The sequence below is a fragment of the Ctenopharyngodon idella genome, chromosome 18, assembly GCF_019924925.1.
Source record: "Ctenopharyngodon idella isolate HZGC_01 chromosome 18, HZGC01, whole genome shotgun sequence".
NCBI lineage: Eukaryota > Metazoa > Chordata > Actinopteri > Cypriniformes > Xenocyprididae > Ctenopharyngodon > Ctenopharyngodon idella.
The window spans coordinates 21,003,558-21,029,320 of record NC_067237.1 but is presented as its reverse complement, the minus strand read 5'-3'; the positions used below and the strand labels follow the sequence as shown (position 1 = coordinate 21,029,320).

The 25,763-nt window shown below is 35.5% G+C and overlaps 1 protein-coding gene across 3 annotated transcripts in view; it reads left to right on the top strand.

The window, feature by feature from the left end:
• Positions 1 to 20,166, top strand: part of gnao1a (guanine nucleotide binding protein (G protein), alpha activating activity polypeptide O, a) — a 102,843-nt gene extending 82,677 nt beyond the window's left edge. Inside the window, exons 5-8 of one of the 3 annotated variants that reach the window (XM_051869509.1) lie at positions 625 to 753; positions 3,156 to 3,285; positions 9,066 to 9,219; positions 17,842 to 20,166. In XM_051869509.1, coding sequence (XP_051725469.1) covers positions 625 to 753; positions 3,156 to 3,285; positions 9,066 to 9,219; positions 17,842 to 18,029 — 601 coding nt within the window. In that variant the 3' untranslated portion in view covers positions 18,030 to 20,166. Of the gene's footprint in view, positions 1 to 624; positions 754 to 3,155; positions 3,286 to 9,065; positions 9,220 to 10,646; positions 15,338 to 15,729; positions 15,884 to 17,841 lie in introns of those variants that run through there. The other 2 variants (XM_051869507.1, XM_051869508.1) reach the window with 2 other exon arrangements.
• Positions 20,167 to 25,763: the final 5,597 nt, after the last annotated feature.

Below are 25,763 nucleotides of genomic sequence, written 5' to 3'. Positions count from 1 at the left end.
CTTTTTGTGTTTTGACTGTTCACGACAAGGTATTTTAAGGGCCTGAAAATGAAAACTTTTGAAAACGGGTTTCAAAGTGCATGTAATCTGTGAAAACAGTGACGTCATCCGCACACATGTTCAGTCTGTAGGTGCGTAGTGTTTCTTTACAAAGTGACATCGTATTACTGACGTATTACCATAATTACTGATGAATTACTGATGCATGGTAAACACAAAAAGACATTGTGTTAATTGTGCTAGGTAAATAGCATTTTTTAAATAAGACGCAAGCTATACATGAAAAATATGTTTTTTTTGGTAAAAAGAATTACAGTTTCTGAATTTAAATACAGCATAACAGTTTCAGTGCTTTTACCACTTAATTAAACTATTTTGTGGCTGATTAGTGAATAAAAGACAAGTTTTTGCACTAAAATGCAGCATTGTTTAGTGAATTTACCCCACAATCTTTCAAGAGACTGATTCATGATGCTTTTATGATTTGAGAAATCAACAACAACAACTGGATCTTGTTGGTTGAGAAGTTACTAGTATCTCTAAAGAGACTTTTCTGCTTCATGTGATTGACAGTTGCTCAGAAAACTGTGGGTCCTAACAGACTTTCTTTTATTCTTCCTCCAGCTACTTAGACAGTTTAGATCGGATCGGTGCTCCAGACTACCAGCCCACAGAGCAGGACATTCTGCGAACTCGAGTGAAGACCACCGGGATTGTAGAAACCCACTTCACCTTCAAGAACCTGCACTTCAGGTGAGACTGATTGGTGTGTTATTTATGCATAAATGTACGGCGTGTAATTCAGAGCCTTGCACTGGCTGTTAGAGTACTACAGTTATTATAATTTTCACTCATTCATGATTCAAAATCAGGCCATGGTCTAGATGAAAGAAAAAGTCTGATCTAATATATGTATACTCAGACTCTTTTGAGCTAAAAGTGTTTTTAAATCTCGCATTACAATTGGAGTGGTTATAGACCGAAATGAACACAGATGAATATCTCCAAACACTGCCATCCTCTCATATCTTCATATCAGCTCCTCATTCACAGGTTTTTTTTCACTCTCTCATCTGATTTCACGTGAAAATAGAAGACTAAAATAAAAGTGTTGATGGGGGTTAGACAGACAGAGCTGCCACCATCATTCTGAAGACAGATTTAGCATCACGCCATACTGCTATGGCAGAAGCTAGCATTTTCACAGAAAAGGGCAGTTCCTGACAGCTGATTTACATGTTCTGAAGCTGATACTAGCATCTGAATGACAGATCCACTCATGATATTGGGTGAAAATCATTACAGATTTAAGATTTAGGGCTTGTTAAACATATAGTCATATAATGAAATACATCATAAAATACAGTGGCCAAAAATGATGAGTTATTACAAATTTGTTAAAGTTTTTGTAAGATTATTGCGCAGTTGTGCTTTGAATCAATAGTTTTATTTGTGATAATGCTATGAAACATGCCAAATTGTGTGGACATAATTTTTTGGTCAGGCTATCAAACAGAGAAATTATGAACATTTGCAAAAGTAAGAGAGAACCAACAAAACTTTGTAGTCAGTGTATGCTTTTTTCTGTCAGCTTTTTGTTTTTCCTATCCTATGCATTTTTTTTTTTTTTTTTGCATAGTAAAATAAAACTTGTATCTGCAGTTTACTCCTTTTTTTTTTTTTAGAATAATTTTGTCAGATAAATACCTTAACCAAGTTTAGTGTTTTGTTCTTCGCTCATATGTAAAATATTTAAAAATATAAAATATTTTCATCATATTTGAATGGTTTAATTGCACTTGTAGGGTCATTAAAAACAAATCCCCAAACCAATCCCCTCCGGACATCACTTTTGGCCACTACTGTTTAAAGGATTTGGTTTAATGGATAACGTCACTTTTGGAAAGTTTTTAAGGATAAAACGGCCCATGTTAGCTGTGCAAGAGGACCTACACAACACTACTGTTCAGAAGTTTGGGGAAAGATTTTTTTATGTTTTTGAAAGAAGTCTCAGAAAGGCTGCATTTATTTTATCAAAAATATAGTAAAAACTGTAATATTATGAAATGTTATTATAATTTAAAAGAACTGTTTTCCATTTGAATACATTTTAAAATGTAATTTATTTCTGTGATGGCAAAGCTGGATTTTCAGTAGCAATTAGTCTTTAGTGTCACATGATCTTTCAGAAATCATTCTAATTTGCTATATTTTCTATTCTTTGATGAATATAAAGTTAAAAAGTGCAGCATTGATTTGAAATAAAAATTTTTAACAAATTTTAAACTTTACTGTCACTTTTGACCAATTTAATGTGAATTTTTGCTGAATAAAAGTATTAAATGGTTAATATGATGCTATTTTAAAAGTTCATTATTTTGATTATTGGGTGTAATAGAATAGGTTAACATGCTTTAATGTTCAAAAAACACATTATTTTTCACGTACTGTACATTATTGAGGCTCCTCTATTCCCAGTCTGTCAGAAACATGCTGGGCTACATTTCCCAAAAGCATCGTAAGCATAAGTTGATTGTAGAACAGTTGCCACCAATGGTCTCTACGATCAACTTAGACTTACGATGCTTTTGGGGAACGCAGCCCTGGTTTCTACAAAGCCCCTCCTTCTGAAATGCTCAGAGTGCTCTGATTGGCCTTCAGCTTCCAAGGCTTCTAAAGCGTTTGTAAACACACAGTTAATAATGTGGTAATGTGTATAATCGAGTTCGAGTCAGATTCTGAAAATGCGAATGATCAAGCCGATCGATCGTAACCAACTTTGCAAGCACGACTTGAGCAGAACGTTTAACAGTGGTAAAAGTAGTCTTTGTATATAACCTGCGTTGTGCTCTTTCAGGAAGCTGTCCTCTGTAAAATGCGCTGTGCACATGCATACATTTGAGTTGTACTGCTTAGGAACAGCTTGATTAAATAACCTTTATATCTTAACCTCTGATTAATTTCTGACAGCAAAAACAGTTTTGCTTTCACATCCAAATGCACAGCGTCTCAGCACCATGTCGACAACAATTCAATTCACTGAAACCTCGCCTTCTTTCTTAAAAGTCTTCCCAAACTTTTAAACGATAGTGTATGTTGCTCATGTGATGCTGTGCATTATTGTGGTGAGCTCATGTTGAGTTGTGTCCACTCAGGCTGTTTGATGTGGGAGGTCAGAGGTCGGAGAGGAAGAAATGGATCCACTGCTTTGAGGACGTGACCGCCATTATCTTCTGTGTGGCTCTGAGTGGATACGACCAGGTGCTCCATGAAGACGAGACCACGGTGAGCACTAAATACACACTCTCATGCACAGGCATGCGTCCATACACAAACACGCACTTCTGTGCTTATGCTTTGACACACACAGACTCATGAACAATTGCACATGCACTGTGCTTAATATATACTGTGTGCACACTTAACAAACTAACAAAAATGATTCACGGGTGTTTGAACATGTTTTCTCATGCTTTAAAAGAGTTTAGTAGTTGCTTCAGATGAGATGTTTGTCGCAAATCTTGATGGTCATGACGTCTTGGTGCAGACTTAATGATCTTCATGTTGATCAGAACACTGTAATCGCAATCATGTTGCCAATCAAGTGGCTGTGATCATAGTGTGCTGTGTGTTCATTCACAGCCTTATAATTAAATAAGGGCCACAGAACCTTGTTTGTTTAGCTGGTTTTTAGACATTTTTAAGGTCAGTGGCATTTATAAATCAGCCTCCATTATGAACTCCTACACTAATCGCCACATTAGGTAATGCTTATACTGTGTATGTGTCATTTTGTGCATACTGTAAAATTCTTAGAAATAGTAAATAATAATGAAAATATAGAAATACTTTAGGAATAGTTTTTTTTTTTTAACATACTATTCCAAAGTTCTAACAAACTTACTATGACAATATACTGTAAATTTCACCATACACTCTAAAAAATGTTAGGTTAAAAACAACCCAAGCTGGGTTGACAATGGAAAACCCAGCAATTAGGTTGTTTTAACCCAGCGGTTGGGTTAAATGTTTATTTAATCCAACTATTGTTTAAAAATGACTGTATTGCTTGCTTAAAATGAACCCAAAGTGTGTTGGAAATTAACATGTATTGATATGTTTAATAAATTAATATTTATTCATAGGTTTAATGAATAATAATTAAACAATAAACATTTATTAAATTGCTTATTAATAAATGTTCACCTTTTGATTATTATTGTTGCCTTTAGTAATTATGTGTCTGGATTTTGGGTTCATTTTAAGCCAGTCATATAGTAATTTTTAAACAATAGTTGGGTTAAATAAAACTGCCCAATCGCTGGGTTTGTCCATTTTCAACTCAACTTGGGTTGTTTTAACCCAGCATTTTTTAGAGTGTAGGTTAAAATACACTAGGTTTATAATGGAAAAATTCAGTATAATATTGATTCAGTCCTACATCTTATCAGTTTAGAGTAAAAGTGGAAATATTTAATCTTTTTTGATATTTTAGATGTAATTTCAATATATCGGCGTTGTCGGGCGGAAACCTCGTATCTCCCTATTTTATTTTTTTTTTTTTTTCTCTCCCCCCAAAAATCATTACTATTGGTCACCCTTTACATCTGTCTGTGGGTTTTGCAAATATTTAACCATTAAAAAGTATTCAAAAAAGCTTGTGACTAAACCTCACAACCCCATAAAGTTCTTCACGCAGTTTATATATAAAAAGGCTTGTTTTTGGTAAAATTTTAATAGTATAATGACAAATGCAAGAATCTGACCGTATATAAAGCCACAATATTAACTTTGACAATGCTGTGTTTAATTATTTAAAAAAAAAAAATAGTGTTTTTTTCCATTTCCTGAAAACTAGTTTTTTTGAGATACAAGGTTTCCACCCAACAGCGATGATATATTATTAACATTTTGTATTTATTTTGCTATTATTGCCATTCAGTTTTGTAAACATGTTGGAGACAAGCTAGCAAACGTGCTCTAAACTGTGGGTGGTCTAGATTTCTATCATGGGTCATGTTTTGATTCCCCATACACTGTACTGTACCAACAAATTTAAGCAAAATTTAATTAAAAACAAAACAATGTTGCAATTATTTGGACAAGTCTAATAATGGCATAGCTTTGAGTATCATGTCTGTGTTGCAAATGCTTATCTCGTGCTAACTAGCTGAGCACATAATGGTTTCCAAAGTGCTGGAGTTCCCAGCATGCACTGGGGCATGAATGAATAATACAGTTGCAAATGTTCCAGTTTTTCTATTCTGTTTTTATCATTATTATTATTTTGCTATCACATTTTGTGATGTCAGGATGCATTTGTCCCACTATTCAAAATGGTAATTTTGTTGATTGTTACCCTAGTCAAGTGTTGAGGTCAGCGTAGGTTGAGCTGAGTGTTTCGTCTCCTGGGTGTTCATGTGATGTTGTCTTTAGTTTAAGACAACAAGCACTTTCTTCACCATGTCTGTTTCTTACAGACAACATGAGATAAAATGGTAACACTTTACAATAAGTTCCCATTAGTTAACATTAGTTAATGCATCAACTAACATTAACTAACAATAAACAATACATTTGTTACAATATTTATTCATCTTTGTTAATGTTAGTTCATTGTTAGTTCATGTTATCTCAGGTCCATTAAATAATGTTAAACGACACACGTTTTGTTTTTAATAATATATTGAAAATAACATTAACTAAGATTAATAAATGCTTTACAAGTATTTTTAATTGTTAATGTTAACTAATGTTATCAAATGGAACCTTATTGAAATACATATGAAATATTAAATAATATAATGAATAGAAATTTAAAAAAATAACTACATGAATAAGTTGACCTAACTTAATACATTTAAGTTATCAAGTTTTTTAATCTAACTATGCAAATTATAAATTATGACAACTTCTAAATGGGTTATATGTTTACATAAAATAATTAAGTACACAAATTCAACACAAAAAGCCATACAAACTTTTTTTTAAGTTCTATGAACACTTTTACAGTGTCCTTTAAAAGAAGAAACAAATAATTATTTATATCCCCACGCTATTGATTGATTTTGTGGCCGTGCCAATTGAATCACGGCAGGTGTGATGAGTCATGTTTGGACGTCCGTGTGACACAGGCCTCAGATCTGCCCAGACACACTCTCTCTTGACAAACTCTGATAAGAGAATTTTTACAACATCAGAGGGATTTACGGTGATGTGTTTTGGACATAGGAGGGCTTTTATGGCTAAAAAAGAGGACGTCCATAAATACAGCAACTCTCACATGCCCATATTCACCTGATCTACGGAAGCGATGAAAAGAGAAGACAGATTCTATTAATCTGTAAGAAAGTCCTGGCAAAACAAATGGACAGAGATAAACACACATACAGATGCTATGAATACACACTCCCAGAATGTGTCTCCTGTCAATGCTCGTCCATTCAGCGCTCTATCAGTGTTTACGCATTTGCCGTCTGACATTCTGTCCCAACATTCCCTCCTGTGCACCCTGTGGCCTTTCCTCCTCCATTTTAACACAAACATGCATTTATTTCCTTCAAACACTGTGCGTTCCTTCAAGTTTGACCTGTGTGAGACTTTTTTCATCTGTTTAGAGCTGTTCCTTTCTTCATGTGTGACAATGCCTGGACGATTCCGCATTGCTCTACTATTGTTTATTACTTCAGTGTGTGTGTGTGTATATATGTACGTGTGAGTTTGAACAGCAGTAGTATCTGGGGGTGGGAAATGTGAGTGAAGTGGTGAAGTGGTGAAGTGTTGGGTTCTGGTGCATGTCCGGTTCCGCTCGGCTGCTCCCGTGGCCTCCAGCGGCCACCTCTGCATCTCCGTCTCTCCTTCAAAACGTCTCAGCTGCTCTCCTGTCATCTCTAGCCATCGGCTTTCTTCTCTAACCAATTGCTAAACAATCCAGCCCAGCTCTACAGATGGCCCTTCCACAGGTATGAAATTATCGTCAGCAACCTCAGTTAAAGTACATACTAAAAAGAGTTGGAAGCAGTAGGCTTTATGTTGTGCTTTATGCGATGAAAATCATCATTTCAGCAAATTCTCTACATCAAAATCAATGGGGACAAATATTGTTTTGGACCTCATTCTCTTTCATTGTATGGATGAAAACAATTTAAAAATAATCTTTTGTAGTTCACAGAAGAAAGAATAGAGATTTGGGAGCAGATGTCACAGTTTCCTCGCTTGCAGCTGTGCGCGCATTGTGGTGGCAGAAAAACAGTGGTAACAAGTAGAGGAAAACGGGCAAAATCCATGAAATAAGAGAAAAAATGTCTTGCTGCGCCTTTGGATGTCAGAATCGCAATACAAAAAAGATAGTCTTCATTTTTATAGAATACCGTTGGCGAAGACGCCCTTAGAAGTTAAATGCAGGCGTTTGCGGTTGCAAGCCACAGACTGGACTGATGAAACCTGCGATGATATAATCTATTAAAGGGATAGTTCACCCAAAAATTAAAATTCTGTCATCATTTACTCACCCTCAAGTTGTTCTAAACCTGTATGAATTTCTTTCCTCTGCTGAACACAAAAGTTATTTTGAAGAATATGGTTAACCATACAGTTGATGGACCTCATTGCCTTCCATAATATGGAAAAAAATACTATGGAAGTCAATGGGGTGAACTATCCCTTTAAAGCATGAATTTGATGTAAAACAATATGTCTACATAATATTCACACATATAATTCATAGGGGGCATAAGTTATTAGTCCTAGAGTTACAGCATGGTTGAAGTCAGAATAGCAGTATACTGTATAAACTTGGAATTCTGAGGAAAAAAGACAGAATAACGAGTTTATATCTCACAATTCTGATTTTTCTTCTCTGAATTGGAGAAAAAAAGGTCGGAATTTTGAGATAATTATCTTTTTTATTCTTTTATTCCATGGCTTCCATAGACTGCCACTGCAGAACTGTCATTTTCTGCTACCAGATAGGCTCCACCCACAAAAAGTTATCTCTGTTTGCACCCAGATGGCATACAGGTTTATAATTTTTGTCAGTATTTTTCATTTTTGAATGAATTATCCCTTTAAGTTTTTGCTTGTGTGCTTGTTTCTATAATATGCCAGTTTCAGTCATTAAATTTAGATGCATTGCTGTTTTTTTTCAAAACCACAATTTTTAATTGGCTGTTACTTAAAGTGATCATCTGACCTTGTTTCCTCCTGAAATGATCGGACACATCAAAGAGAGAGTCACTGCTTCCAACTCTGAATTCATTACCATTCAGATGACAAACAAATAATGAGCAGAATAATAATTTATTAATCACATATGGAAATAAGGACAGTGTATATCCTTACCCTTTTCCCTTTATAATTAACATGAGATTTATTGTATATCATCATGACGAGTTGAGTAATTCATTCTTTAGTTAGTGGAATATATTTTGTTTCCTTTTCTGGCTTCTTGGCTGTTTGTTAAATTTCCTTTCTTTTTTTCTTTTCTTGTCTCACTTCATATTCTAATTTTGCACTCAGAGTGCGATTACACCTGAATGTGTGTGTGAGTGTAGATAAGAGCGCCTGAGACTGAGAGTGTGTATGTGGGTTTACTTAGCTACAGTTTGGGGACAATTTTGTGAGCTAAATCTGACAAAACCTTCCTATGAATACATTTGGGGGTGTCCTTTATGATTCATAAATTTAGTAAAATATTTAAAAAATATATCAAAACAAATACAAATATTTTTATTAATGATTATTAAGTTATTGTTTTATTTTTAATACATTATATATATATATATATATATATATATATATATATATGTATATAAAATATAGCTATTTTTAATTTATTATATATTTAAATATTTATTATATATTTTATTCTAAACAATTTTTTTTAAAGGTGGGGTTATGCATGTTTTTATGTATATTAATTATAAGCTTTATATTAAAAAAAACAAACAAAAAAAAACAATAGAATATGTGTGTCCCCACTTATATAGCTAAGTAAATGTGTATGTTTGTGTGTTTGTGGATGCATGTCTGTAAATTATGTTAATGTCTTATTTTTCTTTCTGCAGAACCGCATGCACGAGTCCATGAAGCTGTTTGACAGCATCTGCAACAACAAATGGTTCACAAACACCTCCATCATTCTCTTTCTCAACAAGAAGGACATATTTGAGGAGAAAATTAAGAAATCTCCCTTAAGTATCTGCTTCCCAGAGTACACAGGTAAACTCATTACCCTGGTGTTAAGCAATAGAAAGATAGGATAGGATGAAATAGGATGAAAAGACAAAATAATTGATGAGGAGAGGATTGGAGAAACACTCTCTCCAGAAGCCAATTAGCACAATAAATCTTCAGGAGAAGAACCATGCTGTTATTTTATTCATTTTGGATGGATTCTCACCCATAATCTGGGCAGCCTGCATTTCTTTATTCTCCAGCACTGAGGAAAAACAGCCAAAACAGTCATGTGTTATTATTTTCTGTTCGTTTTAGATCTGAGCTCTTCAGCTTCCTCCATAGCTGCTCTTAAACATTTCCTCACTCGTTATACTGAATGATATATGGAAGACAAGCTGCACAAACAATCACAAATAAGTTGGTGAAACATAAATAACTTTCCTGAGCATGTGCTGAGTAACTTTAGTCAGAAAAATCATTTTCTCTGCCTAAGGAATTAAAAAAAAACCTGCAAGATTTTATCCTTGGCTGTGAGATCGAGGGCAATTCTAACACTAGTTATGAAATATATTTTGAATTGAAAAAAAATTACTCTTCAAATTTTACCTGTTTCGATTATAATGTAAGTTATTTTGCTGCCCTTTGCTGTAAACTATGGAAGCTTGTTTCCACCACTGAATAAAAAATAAAAAAGGTAACTGCGACTTTTTATTTCACAGTACTGACTTTTTTCTCGCAATTGCGAGTTTACATGTTGCAATTCTGACTTTTTCTCAGAATTGTGTGATATGAACTCACAATTGCGAAAAAAAAAAAAAAAAAGTCAGAATTGTGAGTTAAACTCACAATCGCAAGTTATAAAGTCAGAATTGTAAGATATAAACCCACAATTCTGAGAAAAAAAGCCCGTATTTTATTTCTCGGAATAAAACTTTATAACTCGCAGTTTATATCTCACAATTCTGACTTTATTTCTCACAATTGTGAGTTTATATCTCACAATTCTGACTTTATTACTCCCAAATTGCGAATTTATATATATAAAAAGTCAGAATTGTGAGAAGTCGCAATTATCTTTTAAATAGTTTTATTACATGGCGGAAACAAACTTCCATAGTAAACACACTTTCAGACAGCTAAAAGAATTAATACTATATAAAGTTATTCAGTAATATTAATATTAATAATAATATTAATGTCATAATATTAAAAAGTATTAAAGCAATGATTTTATTACTTTGTAAAATATAATATGCAGTGTTCAGTTTCCAATTTATATATACCACAATTCTTTCTAGTTTCGTTTGCTGTCTTTCCAAATGGTCCTTTATTTAAAACATTGGCCTATTTTTTTTTATTTTTTTTTTATTTATCACCATTTCTGTATCTCCCACTGTTTTCTTTTATTCACTCCTTCCCTTATTCATCTGCTGCTTTCCCATCCTTACCTGACTCATCCTGTGCTGCAGGTTTGGACACGTTCACGGAAGCGGTGAACTACATTCAATCCCAGTACGAGAGTAAGAACAAGTCAGTTGACAAGGAGATCTACTCGCACATCACCTGTGCTACAGACACAGACAACATTCAGTTTGTCTTCGACGCTGTCACTGATGTCATCATCGCTAACAACCTGCGCTTCTGTGGTCTTTACTAACTCACAGTGATGCTCAGCTCTTTTACAGCCCCACCATACAGTGACAACTACTGTCGGATATGTGACATTTTGTCTTTGTTTTATACTTTTAATTGTCTCCATTGGTGTCCTTTTGATGTCCTTTTATAAGGTGAGAACTGACTCAAATCTGGTAATAGTTTTCACAGAGCTGTTCTTTAATTTATGTGCTATATTTTAACCGAAGGTCTGAACTCAACTATTGATTCAGGTACATTGTTACAAATACAGGAATGTGCTTTGAATGTCCTTCCTGACACCTTTCTGGTCTGTAAGAGAGAGGTCAGGAGATATTTTGAGGAAAATTGTTGCCAAACTTCCACTACTTGCTACTTTTATCCTATTGTAACTGAGCTTGTAAATTCAGACCTATCCTCTCGTCCTTATTGCACGGTATGCAGATTAATGATACCAGATTCAATGAGGTTATATGGCAATATTTTAAATTATGTTAGTGATTATGTAGGTGGCACTATTATGATGTTCTATACACACACTTTTTAGATTAATGCATTTTGGATATGAATTCCACGAATATTCACAAGCTGGCTCATATTACATGTGTTCTGAGTTGGCATCTCAGAGTGTTGATGAAACACTAGGCTTGACATTTACTTGGCATTTAGAAGAGAGTGCAAATGTCCGATGCCCTGAGCCAAACCACAAAAATGTTAGCCCCTTAGCATTCTAAAAAAAAACAACAGGACGTGTTACTCTTCAAAATTGGATTTTGAACCTTTTAAACCAGACACCCAGGACATTTCAAAGATACAAAATACACTGTATGTCTTTTTATTAGCTTTTTGTATTGTGTTGAGAACAGATGAAGCTGATTTATAACTACATGATATCACAATATCATATTCATCAGACTGAAATTAAATAACACACTATAAACAGTATATATACAGTAATGGCCGAAAGTGTTGTCCGGCCTAGGGAAATTGACATCTTCAACCTTTATTCAACGTATTCAAAATTTGTTATAGATTTTGTAAGCGTATTGTGTAGTAGTGCTTGGAGTCTATAGTTTTATTTGTGATGACACAATGAAACATGCCAAATTGTGTGGACATCATTTTTTGGCAGGCTGTCATACGAAGAAATTATGAACACATTCAAAATCAAGAGAGAACCAACAAAACTGACTATTTTGTAGTCAAGGCAAGTTTATTTATATAGCACATTTCATACACCATGGTAACTCAAAGTGCTTTACATAAAAGGGAATTAAGATAATCATAAAATAATCACAACAGACGCACAAGAAATAAAAATATCATGCATAAGAAATTAAAAGTAACAATAAAAACAGAGAATAAAAATGATTAAAATTATTTGGTCAATATGCTTTTTCCTGTTTTTTTTTTGGCATAGTAAAATAAAGCCTGTAGCTGAAGTTTTATTTGCCAAATAATTTTGTCAGATGAATACCTTAACCAAGTTAAGTGTTTTATTCTTCCCTTATATTTAAAATATTTAAAAATATAAAATATTTTCTTCACATTTTGATGGTTTGATTGAACTTGTAGGGTCATTAAAAACAAACCCCCAAACCAGTCCCCTCTGGACATCACTTTTGGCCATTACTGCATTTATACACTAACACATATATATATATATATTAGTGCTGTGAATCAATTAAAAAAATTAACTAATGTCACATTTTTCTGTAATTAATCGCAATTAACTTTAGGATTTGTAAAATATTTTTATATTGTAATACACATTTTCACATTGAATCTCCAAATTAATGTAGAATGATCATAAAGATTGTATATATTTGTTTATTGACATCTTTTTACTGAGTACCATGAATGAAAGCCAGTATCACTGATACCAGTACTGCTACTGATGTCGCTATTAAATTGATTTTTTTCTTAATTTCTGGAGATGAAATAAGTAATGATAGCCATTCAACATTACAGTATAATTGAAAGCCATAATTTTTAACATTAATAAGCTTAAATTATATTAAATGTCACATTTAAATGTGCCTTTTAATATATATATATATATATATATATATATATATATATATACTCAACAAAAAAAAATTCATGTCTGTAATTAATAAGTCTCTTATGCTTACCACTGCTGCATTTATTTGATCAAAAGTAAAAGCAGTAATATTGTGAAATATTAGCAAAATTTGGAAAAAAATGTTTTCTACTGTAATACTATTTTTTTTTTTTTCAGGTTACTTTGATGAATACAAAAGAACAGCAGTTATTTAAAAATTTTGTATAACAATGTAAAATTCTTTACTGTCACTTTTGATCAATTTAATGCATTCTTGCTGAATAATAGTATTAATTCCTTTCATAAAAAATCGTACTGACCACAAACTTTTAAACGGTATACACACACATACAAATAACACCAGAATCACACACACCTGTAACAACTGGAGAAGTATGCCTTATATCAGTATGATTGAAGTGATCGAAGCACTGAGCTGTCTCACCACACATTGCTGTTTTGTGTAATTCAGTCTGTTTTATTCTATCCTGCTCGATTAACTGCTCACAGTACGCAGTAAGGCTAGTCATATCAAGGGGTAAGACAGTTCTAACAAGAGCAACAAGCTGTGCTATTAGTCATTGCAGGAATATGACTAACAGGAACTGAATGGACCGGAGCTAAAGAGACTGATGAGCTGTTGCTTGCTCTAGAATAGGCAAACACATGCATTGCATTGAACTGAGGCCTTGACAATTAGGCCTGCTTTGAGTCTTTGTGTATGTGAAAATACAGATCTGTAATTGACAATAATTCACAGTGCCATATATGCCTTGGATGTCTGCTGCTATGGATGTATGTGTACAGCACTTTTAATCTTCATCTCTCTAAACGATCACTTTAGTCAGTGTGTGTGAATAATACAGCAACTTTCAGGGAGGATGACAACTTAAAATGGCTTTTTAAAAAAAAATAATGTTTGAGTTATTAAATGTAAACAGAAAGAATTTTCTTAATTTTTTTTAAACTTGTGTAACAAATTGGGGTTACACTTTATTTTGATGGTCCACTTTAGACATTCTACTAACTGTAAGTAACTTTGCAACAACATGTCAACTAAATACAAAGTTCTGTCATGAAACTCTAGATGGCACAGGCTAATAGGTCCTTTAACTCTACCTGCTCGTAATCACATCGTTATAGGGCACAGCTGATTGGTTCCTGCTGTATCAGTAGCCAATGAGCTTGCGTACTCAACCTTCAAAATACTTGGGTAGCATTTGCCTTAGCAGTGAAGCGGTGCAGAGTATTAGACAGTCTACTAATACTCTAGAGAAAGTTAGTTGACTTGTATTTGCAAAGTTACTTATAGTTAGTAGAATGTCTAAAGTGGACTATCAAAATAAAGTGTTGGAATTTGGCACCTGTAGTGCCAATAATGTTTGAGTCCAATAATGTTTTTTTTTTTTTTTTTTTAATACCGAGACTCCCTCAGCCTTTTGCTTTGACTGCCTTTGGGGGGTTCAAGCTTAATAATTTGCACCCTGACTTCAGAAAACATCATATTGTGTGACCTATAAACATCAGTCAGTTATTACCTACTGTTAATCTTTGAGAAATGTGATTGAATCCAATCATTTGCTTCAGACAGCCAAAAGCACAGTGATTCCTTTCATATAGAAAAGGCAAAACAGTAACCAATTGTACATTTGATTTAATTAGATCATATATGAGGGTTTCATTGATGTAATGCAAAACATGCCGAATTGTGCCAACTATTATGTGTACTATTAAGGCCAGTGTCAGTACTAAGCACTTTTCAGCCATTGTTCAGGTCCATTATTGGTCAGTTTACACATTATTGGTCAGTGCATATAGTGACTTTCATTCTAGAAGCCAAAAAAGAGCCTAAAGGGAAAGCACTTTTTAGTAAAGGCCTTTGACTTTAATCCCAGTTTGGTCAGCCATACTATTTGGATTAGTATTTTAAAGAATGTCAGGTAACAGGACGGATGGATGGCTAATGTACATCAATTGTCAGCTCAGACACATGGGTAATTAGGTCAGTGGCCAAGGTAAAGAAACTCAAGGGTAATTGAGTCTGTCCGTTGCTGAGGGACAAAGGCCAATTTGTTCCCTGGCCTTTAGCCATAGTACAAATAGCTGTGAGTGATATATATTCAGAATCCTTTCATCAGACTGGCAAATGTAATAAGTTCAAGCGGTACGTTATGCTAATGTAGCAAAATTTACTTAAAATGGTACTTATGTATGAAATAGTGCATAGTAGTATTTAATTCATATTTGTTTCTGATTAAATACAGCAGGACCCGGCAGAAAGGGAGCCATATTCTCCCATCAAACATCTTACTGTAATCCTACCATCCATCACTTTTTGTTTGTTTGTTGTTGTCAGATTGCTGTAATTATTGTTTGTATGTGTGTCTCACTGCTGTGATTATTTATTGAACAATGGATGTCTATTTATATGACATGAATGAATAAAGTAGTCATGAAATCCGGTGTGTGGCGCTCATTTTTGAGTCCTGCATCTTCTGCAAATAAACAGATTTTGAGTGCTGCTTATTTCCTCTGCATAATCAAGGATATATGTGGTGAATCATCACTATTGGAGTGAGCAGATAATAATCATTTCGCCACACTGTTACCAAGACTTGTATTCATAATCTGTACTCATCTGTGATCACATGATGTGGCTAATGCAGAGTTACAAACAATACTTTGACTCTTAAGAAGATGTCTCTTTGTTATCAGTTGATGTTTTGCTTCTTGTGGGCTTCAGCTAGTTCTTGACTCTCTTGCTGTTTGTATTTCTGCACTAAACTTTTCTCTTTTTTTCTGTCTGCCTCTTTTTCTCTGTCTATCCTCTATTCTGGTTTCTTTTCCTCTTGCAGAATCGCATGCACGAGTCTCTTATGCTGTTCGATTCCATCTGTAACAACAAATTCTTCATTGACACTTCCATCATTCTCTTCCTCAACAAGAAAGACCTGTTCGCTGAAAAGATCAAGAAATCTCCACTGAGTATCTGTTTCCCTGAATACACAGGTAAGAATGCCCTCTGATGTTTTGGTGTTTCTGATAGGTCAGGTTTAACACTAGACTCAGACCATCCTACATTTTGAAATCACTGTAACATTGGAGGCAAAGGATGGAGCAGCGCTGCGGAGAGCTGTAGCTGAATCTTGCATGTGCAGTCATGGGTAAAAGTTGGGCTCAGAGGGATGTCTGCAGGTCTGTCAAATTCTCTTCTGACAGAATACAATTCAGTGCCTCCGTTAGACCCATTCCACCCTCAGTGTTGCTTTCTTTGTAAAAAGCAATTGTGAAGTCGCAATGAAAATGTATATGCATCATTTGCAAATATCAAACCAAGTCTTTTTTTAAAGTATACTTTTGAACATTTTACAAAATATTAACAATATCTCAACATCTTTATATATTGTTCAAAATGAAGACAAAAGTATTTGGACACTTTGTGGTTGCCAAACATTAGTGGATCATGTCCATAATATGATAAGGTCCATCTGTTATTACTTTACTAGGACATCTGAGAAACCATTGTCTACTATTACTTGTATGTCCTGTAGATGCTGCTTGGTTTGATATTTTCTTTCTAATGCAATAAAAATTCAGACATTTTAAAGGATTAGTTCACTTCAGAATTAAAATTTCCTGATAATTTACTCACCCCCATGTCATCCAAGATGTTTATGTCTTTCTTTCCTCAGTTAAAAAGAAATTAAGGTTTTTGAGGAAAATATTCCAGGATTTTTCTCCATATAGTGGACTTCAACAGCAACGGGTTGAAGGTCCAAATTGCAGTTTCAGTGCAGCTTCAAAGGCCTCTACGCGATCCCAGATGAGGAATAAGGGTCTTGTCTAGGGAAAAAATTAAAATTTCTATACTTTTTAACCACAAATGCTCGTCTTGCACTGCTCTGCGATGCGCCACACATTACGTAATCACGTTGGAAAGGTCATGTGATGTAGGCGGAAGTACCGCGGTAGGGCGAACTTCTCCTCCAACTTCAAAATCGTCCAACGTCGTTGTTTTACCTTTTTTTGTAAAGGCCATTTGACTTAGTCTTTGCATGTTCGCTTTGAACACTTGCTCGGTATTTCCGCCTACGTCACGTGTGACCTTTCCAACGTGATGATCGCATCGCAGAGCAGTGCAAGACGAGCATTTGTGGTTAAAAAGTATATACATTTTTATTTCTTTTAGAAAATTACCAATCATTTTGCTAGAGAAGACCCTTATTCCTCGTCTGGGATTGTGTAGAGCCCTTTGAAGCTGCATTGAAACTGCAATTTGGATCTTCAACCAGTTGGTAGCCGTTGAAGTCCACTTTATGGAGAAAAATCCTGGAATGTTTTCTTAATTTCTTTTCGACTGAAGAAAGAAAGACATAAACATCTTGGATGACATGGGGGTGAGTAAATTATCAGGAAATTTGAATTCTGAAGTGAACTAATCCTTTAAGCGTGACTTAAATTGTCCAAATATTTTTTGGTCCAAAAGGTCTCATACATAATACATAGACTTAGCAGCATTAACATGGGGCACTTGCTTCATAAGGAGCCAAGTTAAAGAATGCTTTGCTATTATGTGTAAGAGAACAGAAGAAAAGAGGCATTTGTGAATGTCAGAAGTCACTGAGGTCATTCTAAATATTGGGTTAATGAGCGTCTGGAGCAGGGGTGTCCAATTCTGCTCCTGGTGGGACACTGTCCTGCAGAGTTTAGCACCAACCCCAATTAAACACACCTGAACCAGCTTATCAAGGTCTATCAAGGTCTCTAAGCATAATAGAAACTTCCAGGCAGGTGTGTGGAGGCAAGGTGGAGCTAAACTCGAGTCTGCAGGGCAGTGTTTTGACACCTGTGGTCTGGAGTGACAAGCACAAAGCCGATTTGAAGATCATTAATTTTTAATTTTGGCATAATATCAGAACATCTTCACTCTCATATCTTCATATTCATGGCTCTTTCTCCCTCCACAGGTCCAAACACCTACGACGATGCAGCTGCTTACATCCAAGCACAATTTGAAAGCAAGAACCGCTCGCCTAATAAGGAGATCTACTGTCACATGACCTGTGCCACGGATACAGGAAACATCCAGGTGGTGTTCGATGCCGTGACCGACATCATCATCGCCAACAACCTGCGAGGCTGCGGCTTGTACTGAGGCCCGCCCCCTCCCTCTCGAGCCACTTCTTTGGAAATGATTATTATTGAAAATGCAAGTTGGTAAATAATGATAATGATAATTTTAAAATAGGCATATACAAATATATAAATATATTATATATATATGAAATGTTTTTAGTTTGTCTTTCAAAGAGCTGCCAACAGAACTGATTTCTTATAGAAACCCAGCCTTTATGGTTTTAGAACAAAGTTGGGACCTTTTTTGTGTTTTTGTTTTTGTTTGCTGTCGTACGTTTCCTTCTCCCCTGTTTTCCACTGTGTCTTTATCGTTTGAACTAAACAACCCTCATTTTCTTTTTTGATAAATGTCTTTCTTTTACTATTTTTTTATGTTTTATGTCATTGTATGTATATTTATTACACGGATATCAGTCAGGGGGGGATGTACATGTTTGCCTGGCTATATGAATTTACTTTGACGATAATGTGACGATAGCTAAATCCACAGTTATCCTAGTCTCGAGCACTATGGTTCAAGTCAGTTGTAGCGTGTCCCCGCTCCCGATTTGTAATCACTGTAGTACCGTTCGATATCGTAGAGAATGGAAACACCCAGGATCGCACCCACCAGGCTTCTCTTGCGTTTCGTCTGCCCATCCCCGTCACTTCCGTAGGTCAGCTCTCTGGGGAAGGTCCCGAGGCAGCTTGGCGCGTGACCCTCGGACCTGTCGTACCAGTCCGATGATTGCAAGTATCATATCAGTGCCAACCTTCTGAGAATGACGTGTCTGGGAATAGTACTAGAAACACTAGGTCACTGTTATGAGAACTTATTAACATTTGTCTTGTAAGGAACTTTTACTTTTGTATTGTTGTTGATTAATTTATTAATTTATTTATTGATCATCTGTCCCACACACTTCCTTTGTACTTACTACACCTTGTCCATTCTTCTACCTCTCGTCCATCGTCACCCTTCCCTCTTCATTCCTTCTCTTTCCTGTTTTTAGTTGGCCTGTTTTAGTTGGCTGGGTAATGGAGTCCCCGTCACTGATAGCATGACCCCTCAGCCTTTGTATAAAGAAACAGCTAACTGCTTCACATAGCTAATGGTGCGAAAATAAAGAATAAAACATAAAATAAAAAGAACAAAAAAAGAGGAAAAAAAGAAAACAGAAAAGACAGACGCAGCAAAAAGAAAGGGCATCATGTGGGTGGGGTTAAGGGGGTGGTAAGGGGGAGGGCGGGTAGATGTGGGGCTCAGAGAAATGACGTGGAGGCTTGCGGACGAAGGTCATTGGGCTGTCAGTCTTTGTAGAAAGCTGTAGATCCTCCAATTCTAGAATCTTTACAAGTAGAAATAATTGAGAAAAAAAAAAAAAAAAGGATGACAATAATAACAACAAACGATGATGATGACGACGACAACGATGATGATGATAACAATACCAATATCAATGATTATTCTGTAATATTATTAAAGGTATATTTCTTGTGCTTTGTAGCTACAGAACTTTTTTTTCCCTCTCTCCCCCTTTTTTTAAAAAAAAAGAATTTTGCAAGGGTTCCTATGATCCACTCTTGAACCGTTCTTACTGACTTACCCATGTTGATGTTGATGAACTGTACCGATTCTTTTTGCCTGTTCGCCCTGCATTGCAATGTCTTTACTTAGCCTGAATTACAGTATATGTATTGATTTTTTTAATTTATTTTATTTTTTTTGAACAAACCACTTTTTGGTGGCACGGCCCCGCCCCCGGTGCTGGAGAGGGCGGGGCTGTGCACGGCTGTACAGATTCATGCGCTTTCTCTTGGTTTTTTGAGAATTGTACTCAAACACCTTCCAGGTCTGCATAGAAAAGCACAGCTCTCACCTATCACACGTAGATTTGGAAAGATGTATCTCTCCTCCCTCTCTGCCTTCTCAGTTTGAAATTCAATGAAAAAGAGAAAAAAAAAAAAACTGTACAATTACCTACACCACTGTTGATTTTGATTCTCCTTCCCTTCTTTTTTTAAATCCTTTCTTTTTCCTCTCCAAGTGAATGCTTTTGTGCTGCTTTTTCTCCCTCTTCTTTAGTGAATGGTTGTTCTTTCATGTGGGATGTTCGTGCTGGAAAACCAATCGAATGTAGTGTTTACATTAAAAGCCACAGTTTTCATGACTACAACCTGGAGCTTTTCGCTTTTGATTGTTATTCATTTCTACTTTGTCTTATATATATTACACTGCTATTATGATCACTCAAATGAATGAAGGCTCCAAGATGGCTTATGACTCTGATGAGGCGATACAGATACCAGCAGAGATCAGTTAGCTTATAGGAATGAAAGGATGCGAGAATGTCTTGAGCTAAAGTTAACTTATCCGCCGTTAATCTAATACTAAGGGTATGTTTACACGACAACGATGTACTAAAAACGGAAACGTTTTTTCTTTGTACAGATGACAAAGTTATCAAAACTATCCCTGTTCACACGGAACCGCACAAACAACTAAAAACTTTTTCAGGCCACCAAAAAGCCATTGTCATGTAAATGAACGGCCAAAGTGCATAAAAAGTTTTCCGTTTTTAGTTGAAAACGGTGTAGTGTAAACAGCCCCTAAAAGGACTGACAGTATTCATGATTAAATGTAAGGTGGTCTGTTTTAGGGGCCGTTTACATGACACCCATTTCAACTAAAAACGTAAAACATTTTATGCGCTTTGGCTGTTCATTTACATGACAATGGCGTTCTGGGAGATTGAATACACAAACTTGAAAATGGATTTCAAAGTGCAGTTTTTTTTAAAAAACAGTATACTGTTATCTCTGTGTAAACTACAAAAACGCTTGTGAAAATGGTAATGTCATGGCCATGCGTATTACGTGTTGAGTCTATAGGATTGTAGTGTTTCTTTAAAAAGTGACATCGCCACGCTGATAGCACAGGTACAGGTACGTCTATTTGATGTTTGCATTTACATCTGCAAGATGTATTTTTTAGAGTGTTTGCTCATCTGCAGTACATGTCCTAGGACGTTTCCTGTTAGATGTCATATAGACATTTAGAAGATGTCTTTAAGATGTTTAAGATTTAGAATGCATGTAAAACTGTTTTTTTCTAAGACGTTTATCAGATGCTTTCCAGATCTTTAGCAGACATCTTACAGACCTACCTGTGCTATCAGCGTTTTTAGTCGTTTTCGCAGATCCGTGTGAACGGGGATCGTTTTGACAATGGTGTCGTCTGTACGTGAAAAATGCGAAGGAAAAACGCTTCAGTTTTTAGTACATCGTTGTCGTGTAAACACCCTTAGTTCAATATAAAGTCCTACAGCTTATTCACAATGTGTGTTATATGTACTATAAACTATAATAAAGGGGAATGATGGAGGAAGTGCGGTTGAATCCCAAGGGACATAATTATGTCTCTTGCCGCTTTAAGTGCGTCTTCAGCCAGACGGTCCTGGAGAAGAAAGAAGGAGATGCTCAGTCACTCTATACCACAGCTTCAAAAGAGGAAGCACCACTTTGTGCCAGACTGATTGGATGATAATTGCAATGAGAGCTTCACATATGGAAAGAGAGAGAGGAAGTGTTTGTGTGCGTTAAAATAAGAGGATGAAATACAGACCATGATGGGGAACTGCAGAGGTAATTGGTATCGACTCTGTCCACCCAAATCAACACAGAGAGGCTTTATATAGCAATAGGGAAATTGTCCTTCCCCCTCTTCTGGTGGTGATAGGTATAGTCTCTTTGACACCCATGAGCACAATCTCAAAGCTCAAGTCCACAGGCTTAGATTGTGCCAGGCTCATGGGCGCCACCAACAGGTCTACTGCAGAACTACCCAATGAAGAATTTAGGATAATCATGTTTAATTAAATAGCAATTAAAATGTGTCTCCACCAACATTTAAACTAAACTCAAGATGCTGCATACAATCATTCATAACTGACACTAATTCTTTAATATGATTACGTGAACACTGAGTAACTAAGATAAAAAATAAAAAAAAGCTGGATTCTGATTGATCACTTGTCTGATCATCATTAGTTGCAGATACTGTTTGCTGTGATGCTTAAGTATTTTATCCTTGTAACCACAATGATGAGTCAGTGTAGTGTCTTGGTATGTCCTAAAATCCAATCTCAGGACCTTGTCCCTGTCAGCTATTACACACACACACACACACACACAGTTATTTATAGTGCAGCACCATCGTCTGTCTGTTGCTAGGAGACAGCCTGTGCAGATTTCCTCAGCATGCAATACCTAATGCTTTCATCACTGCTATGTATTTTGTCACACAATTTATAGTGTGAATTTGTTATTTCACACTGCATAAAACCAGTCTCTGCATGGGCACAATACAGTCATTTAAAATATGTGTTCTTCTATTCCAAACACATTATGTATCAAGCTGACAACTTGCAAGATAATAATGGACATTGTGCTAAAGAAAGCGAGAGAGTGTAAGAGAAAAAGGATGTGGTGTATGTGTGTGCGGTGATGGTGAGTAATGAGAAGGCCAACAGAAAATGCTGATTAAATTTATGCCACAAAGGTCAAGACCCCAAAGCCGCTGTTGCCATGGAAACTGCTTCGTTTACTCCTGTTTCCCCCTCACTGCTGGAACGATGCCGTCTGTTCTGTTCAGTGCAATTTACCTGTTCCTCTCGTAATGACTCCTAAAACTGACACCTGGACTCTCTGTAATCAGAAATGTAATCCTTGAAGTACATCCTTGAAAAGAGGACATTGAAAAATACAAAGTCATCACAAACAGTATGCTTTATCTCCGTAATTAGCCTATTATAAGGTTCCATAAGTCAAAAGTTCAAATGTTTTGTGTTTAATAATGGTTTTACTGTTTAAATTTAGTCGAAAAGCTTATAATAGGCAGTTTAATGGGCTCCATTGTGATATCTTACCTCATATAGTGTGTCTGCAACTGTGTGCCTTGAAATATTCGCTGCGTGACAACTAGCCTAGCTCTGGGTTTAAAACATAACTAAGTGTGACTACTAAAAGACATTTTTATACATAGATATTCAAGTTGGACATAGCCTACTATTTGTCAACTAACCAAGAGCGATGCGAAAACTTATTTTAGCTCCATAACAGAATTAATATTTAGATTTTATTCGTTTAGTTTTGGGTAATAAAATGAAGACAGAAAACACAATAATCGATATAAGCAAACAGGCGATCAAGGCCGCCCTCCGGTGGACAGAATCGGAACAGTCCATGAACTCGACCTCGCCGACAGACGGTCACAGTGACATTTTATTTTCTCATACATTTTCTCTCTCCCAAATATACCTGGTTATAAAAAGAAGACCTACGTGTGAACTGCAGTCTGCAGAAGTCACAAGTCACTATAAAAAAGCACGTTAAAATGCTTGCCGATGGGGTTAGTCTTCTGTAAATGTCAGATGACATAATCATTTGGCCTCTTTAGACCGCAAACGTGACGTGAAGTAAGATTTTATGCCACTCTGAAATAAACTGAGCCTGACATATCACACCTCTTCACCACTGATGGCGACTCGCGAATAACAACATTGAAGAACAGACGCTCATATTTCAGGCGGGAAAAATACTCCCGCCTGAAATCTGAGAGTGAGTTCAACTGTAGTTATTTTGCTTTGTCTCAATGAGCGAGTCGCGTCGCCTCAGTGGGGCAGACTGACTGACTGACGGACACCAGTGCCAAACCCGGGAGGTCTCGCCGTCTGACCTTGCGGCACCCCCTTCGATTTCCTCGGGGCAAGAGTCCAGCAGCGACAACTGTCACCCGAATCTAGCGCCTACGCGCACTGCGCGTGAGAACCGGGAGAGCCGTGGAGATTCGGTAACAGCGTTAATCATCTCAGGCGCTCAAACTGCTGTTGATTCACAGTCACTGACGTCGCCTTCTGAGAGCAGCCTAATAACTAGTGTGTGTAAATACAGCACACATACGTGAACTCCCACAGATAGACAACACTGATTCTTGAGTAGACTACTAGGACAAAACAGGCTAAAAATACAAGTTTATGTGTCAAGAAATTATTTTGGATTAATCTTCAACATGTTCAAAGGATTTGGGAGCACGTTTTTCCTTACCTGTCACTCAACGGGCCTATGGACCAACACCATCGTATATAAAAACAATATTTATATTTTTAAATAAATAGCCTATATATATGTAACCATATTGTAATTGTCACATTATCAAAATTTAGTTTTTGTGGTGTAGCTGTCATTGTTTTGACAGAAAATAGGCATATAAGCAAAGTTACTTCAAATGAAAATAATAACATTATTATTACATTATTAAACATTATATTATATTATTGTTTTATTATATATAATATATTTGTTACAGTATTTATTAATCTCTGTAAATGATATTTAATAAAAATACAACTGTTCATTGTTAGTTCATGTTAGCTCAGGTCCATTAATGTTAACATGAAACTTTTGAATTTTACAAATGAATTATTAGTAAATGTTGAAATTAAAATTAAGGTTAATAAATGCTTCAGAAATGTTTTTCATTATTAGTTAAACTATGTAGTTAACACTAAAAAATATTTTCATGATTTGTTATCACAACATTTTTTCTTTTGTTAAATCAACTTAATTAATGTGGTTCAGAGAACATAATACTTTGAGTTTCTGTTGATTAAACCAATCGCCTTCATTGTATTAACTCAAATTTTTAATTTCAATGAACTCAAAATTTTAAGGCAACCAGGTAACTTACTTTTTCAAGTTAAATCAACAATTCTTTTTTACAGTTTAATGTTAACAAATGAAACCTTATTGTGAAGTGTTACCTTATTATTATTGTTTAACTTTAAGCAGGTGAAATATGGAAAAAGAACCTTTCGGATGGCGACTGACTTTGATATGATCTAATTATGGTGTCTACAAAAAAGTAGGGACACAGCTGTGAAACAAAAGCGTTTTTTTTTTTTTTAAATAGACCTTATTTTTCTAGAGAAAATCAAATAAAATCTAAATAATATTTTAAAAACAAATACTCCCATGTCACAGACAGACAGACAGATAGACAGACAGACAGATCAATATAGATAGATAGACAGACAGACAGGTAGACAGATAGATAGATGATAGACAGACAGACAGACAGACAGATAGATAGATAGATAGATAGATAGATAGATAGATAGATAGATTTAACAATACAGTTGACCCACTGTTTTTTTGCTGTTCACAACAACAATCAGCTAAATGTCAACTACATCCCAGACCTCTTACATGGTTTATAAGGTCATGTTTTTATTTATTGTTATTTTTTCCAATATCAGAACGTGTGTGTGTCAGACTTCCAGAGCTATGTTTAGCTTCTTCACTAAATGGCTGGTAGGCTTTTAAATCACATCATTATCTCGACAGCACCTGAGCTTCATTCAGAGTGCAGACACACACCAACAAAGCCAAAGTTGTATAGTCAGCAGAGCTATTATGTGTCTGACTTGTTTGGCTGATGCAATTTAATATTTAATATCATACCTGAACAAAAGATTACCCTACTTACATTCTCAAATCAACACATCACTTGCAATACTGCATGGGTTGAAGACGTGTAAAATTCTTGGGGATTTCTTGATCTGTTGTTTATGCATTCTTTCAGCGCAGCTGTGAGCGGCAAACAATTTAGAAACAATGAGGTGAAAAACTGCTGAGAATTACACAAACAAAACTTTTGCTCTTTTAGAGAAAAAGAAAAAAAAAATCTACCAAAGTTTTTGAGTGACCCCTAAGT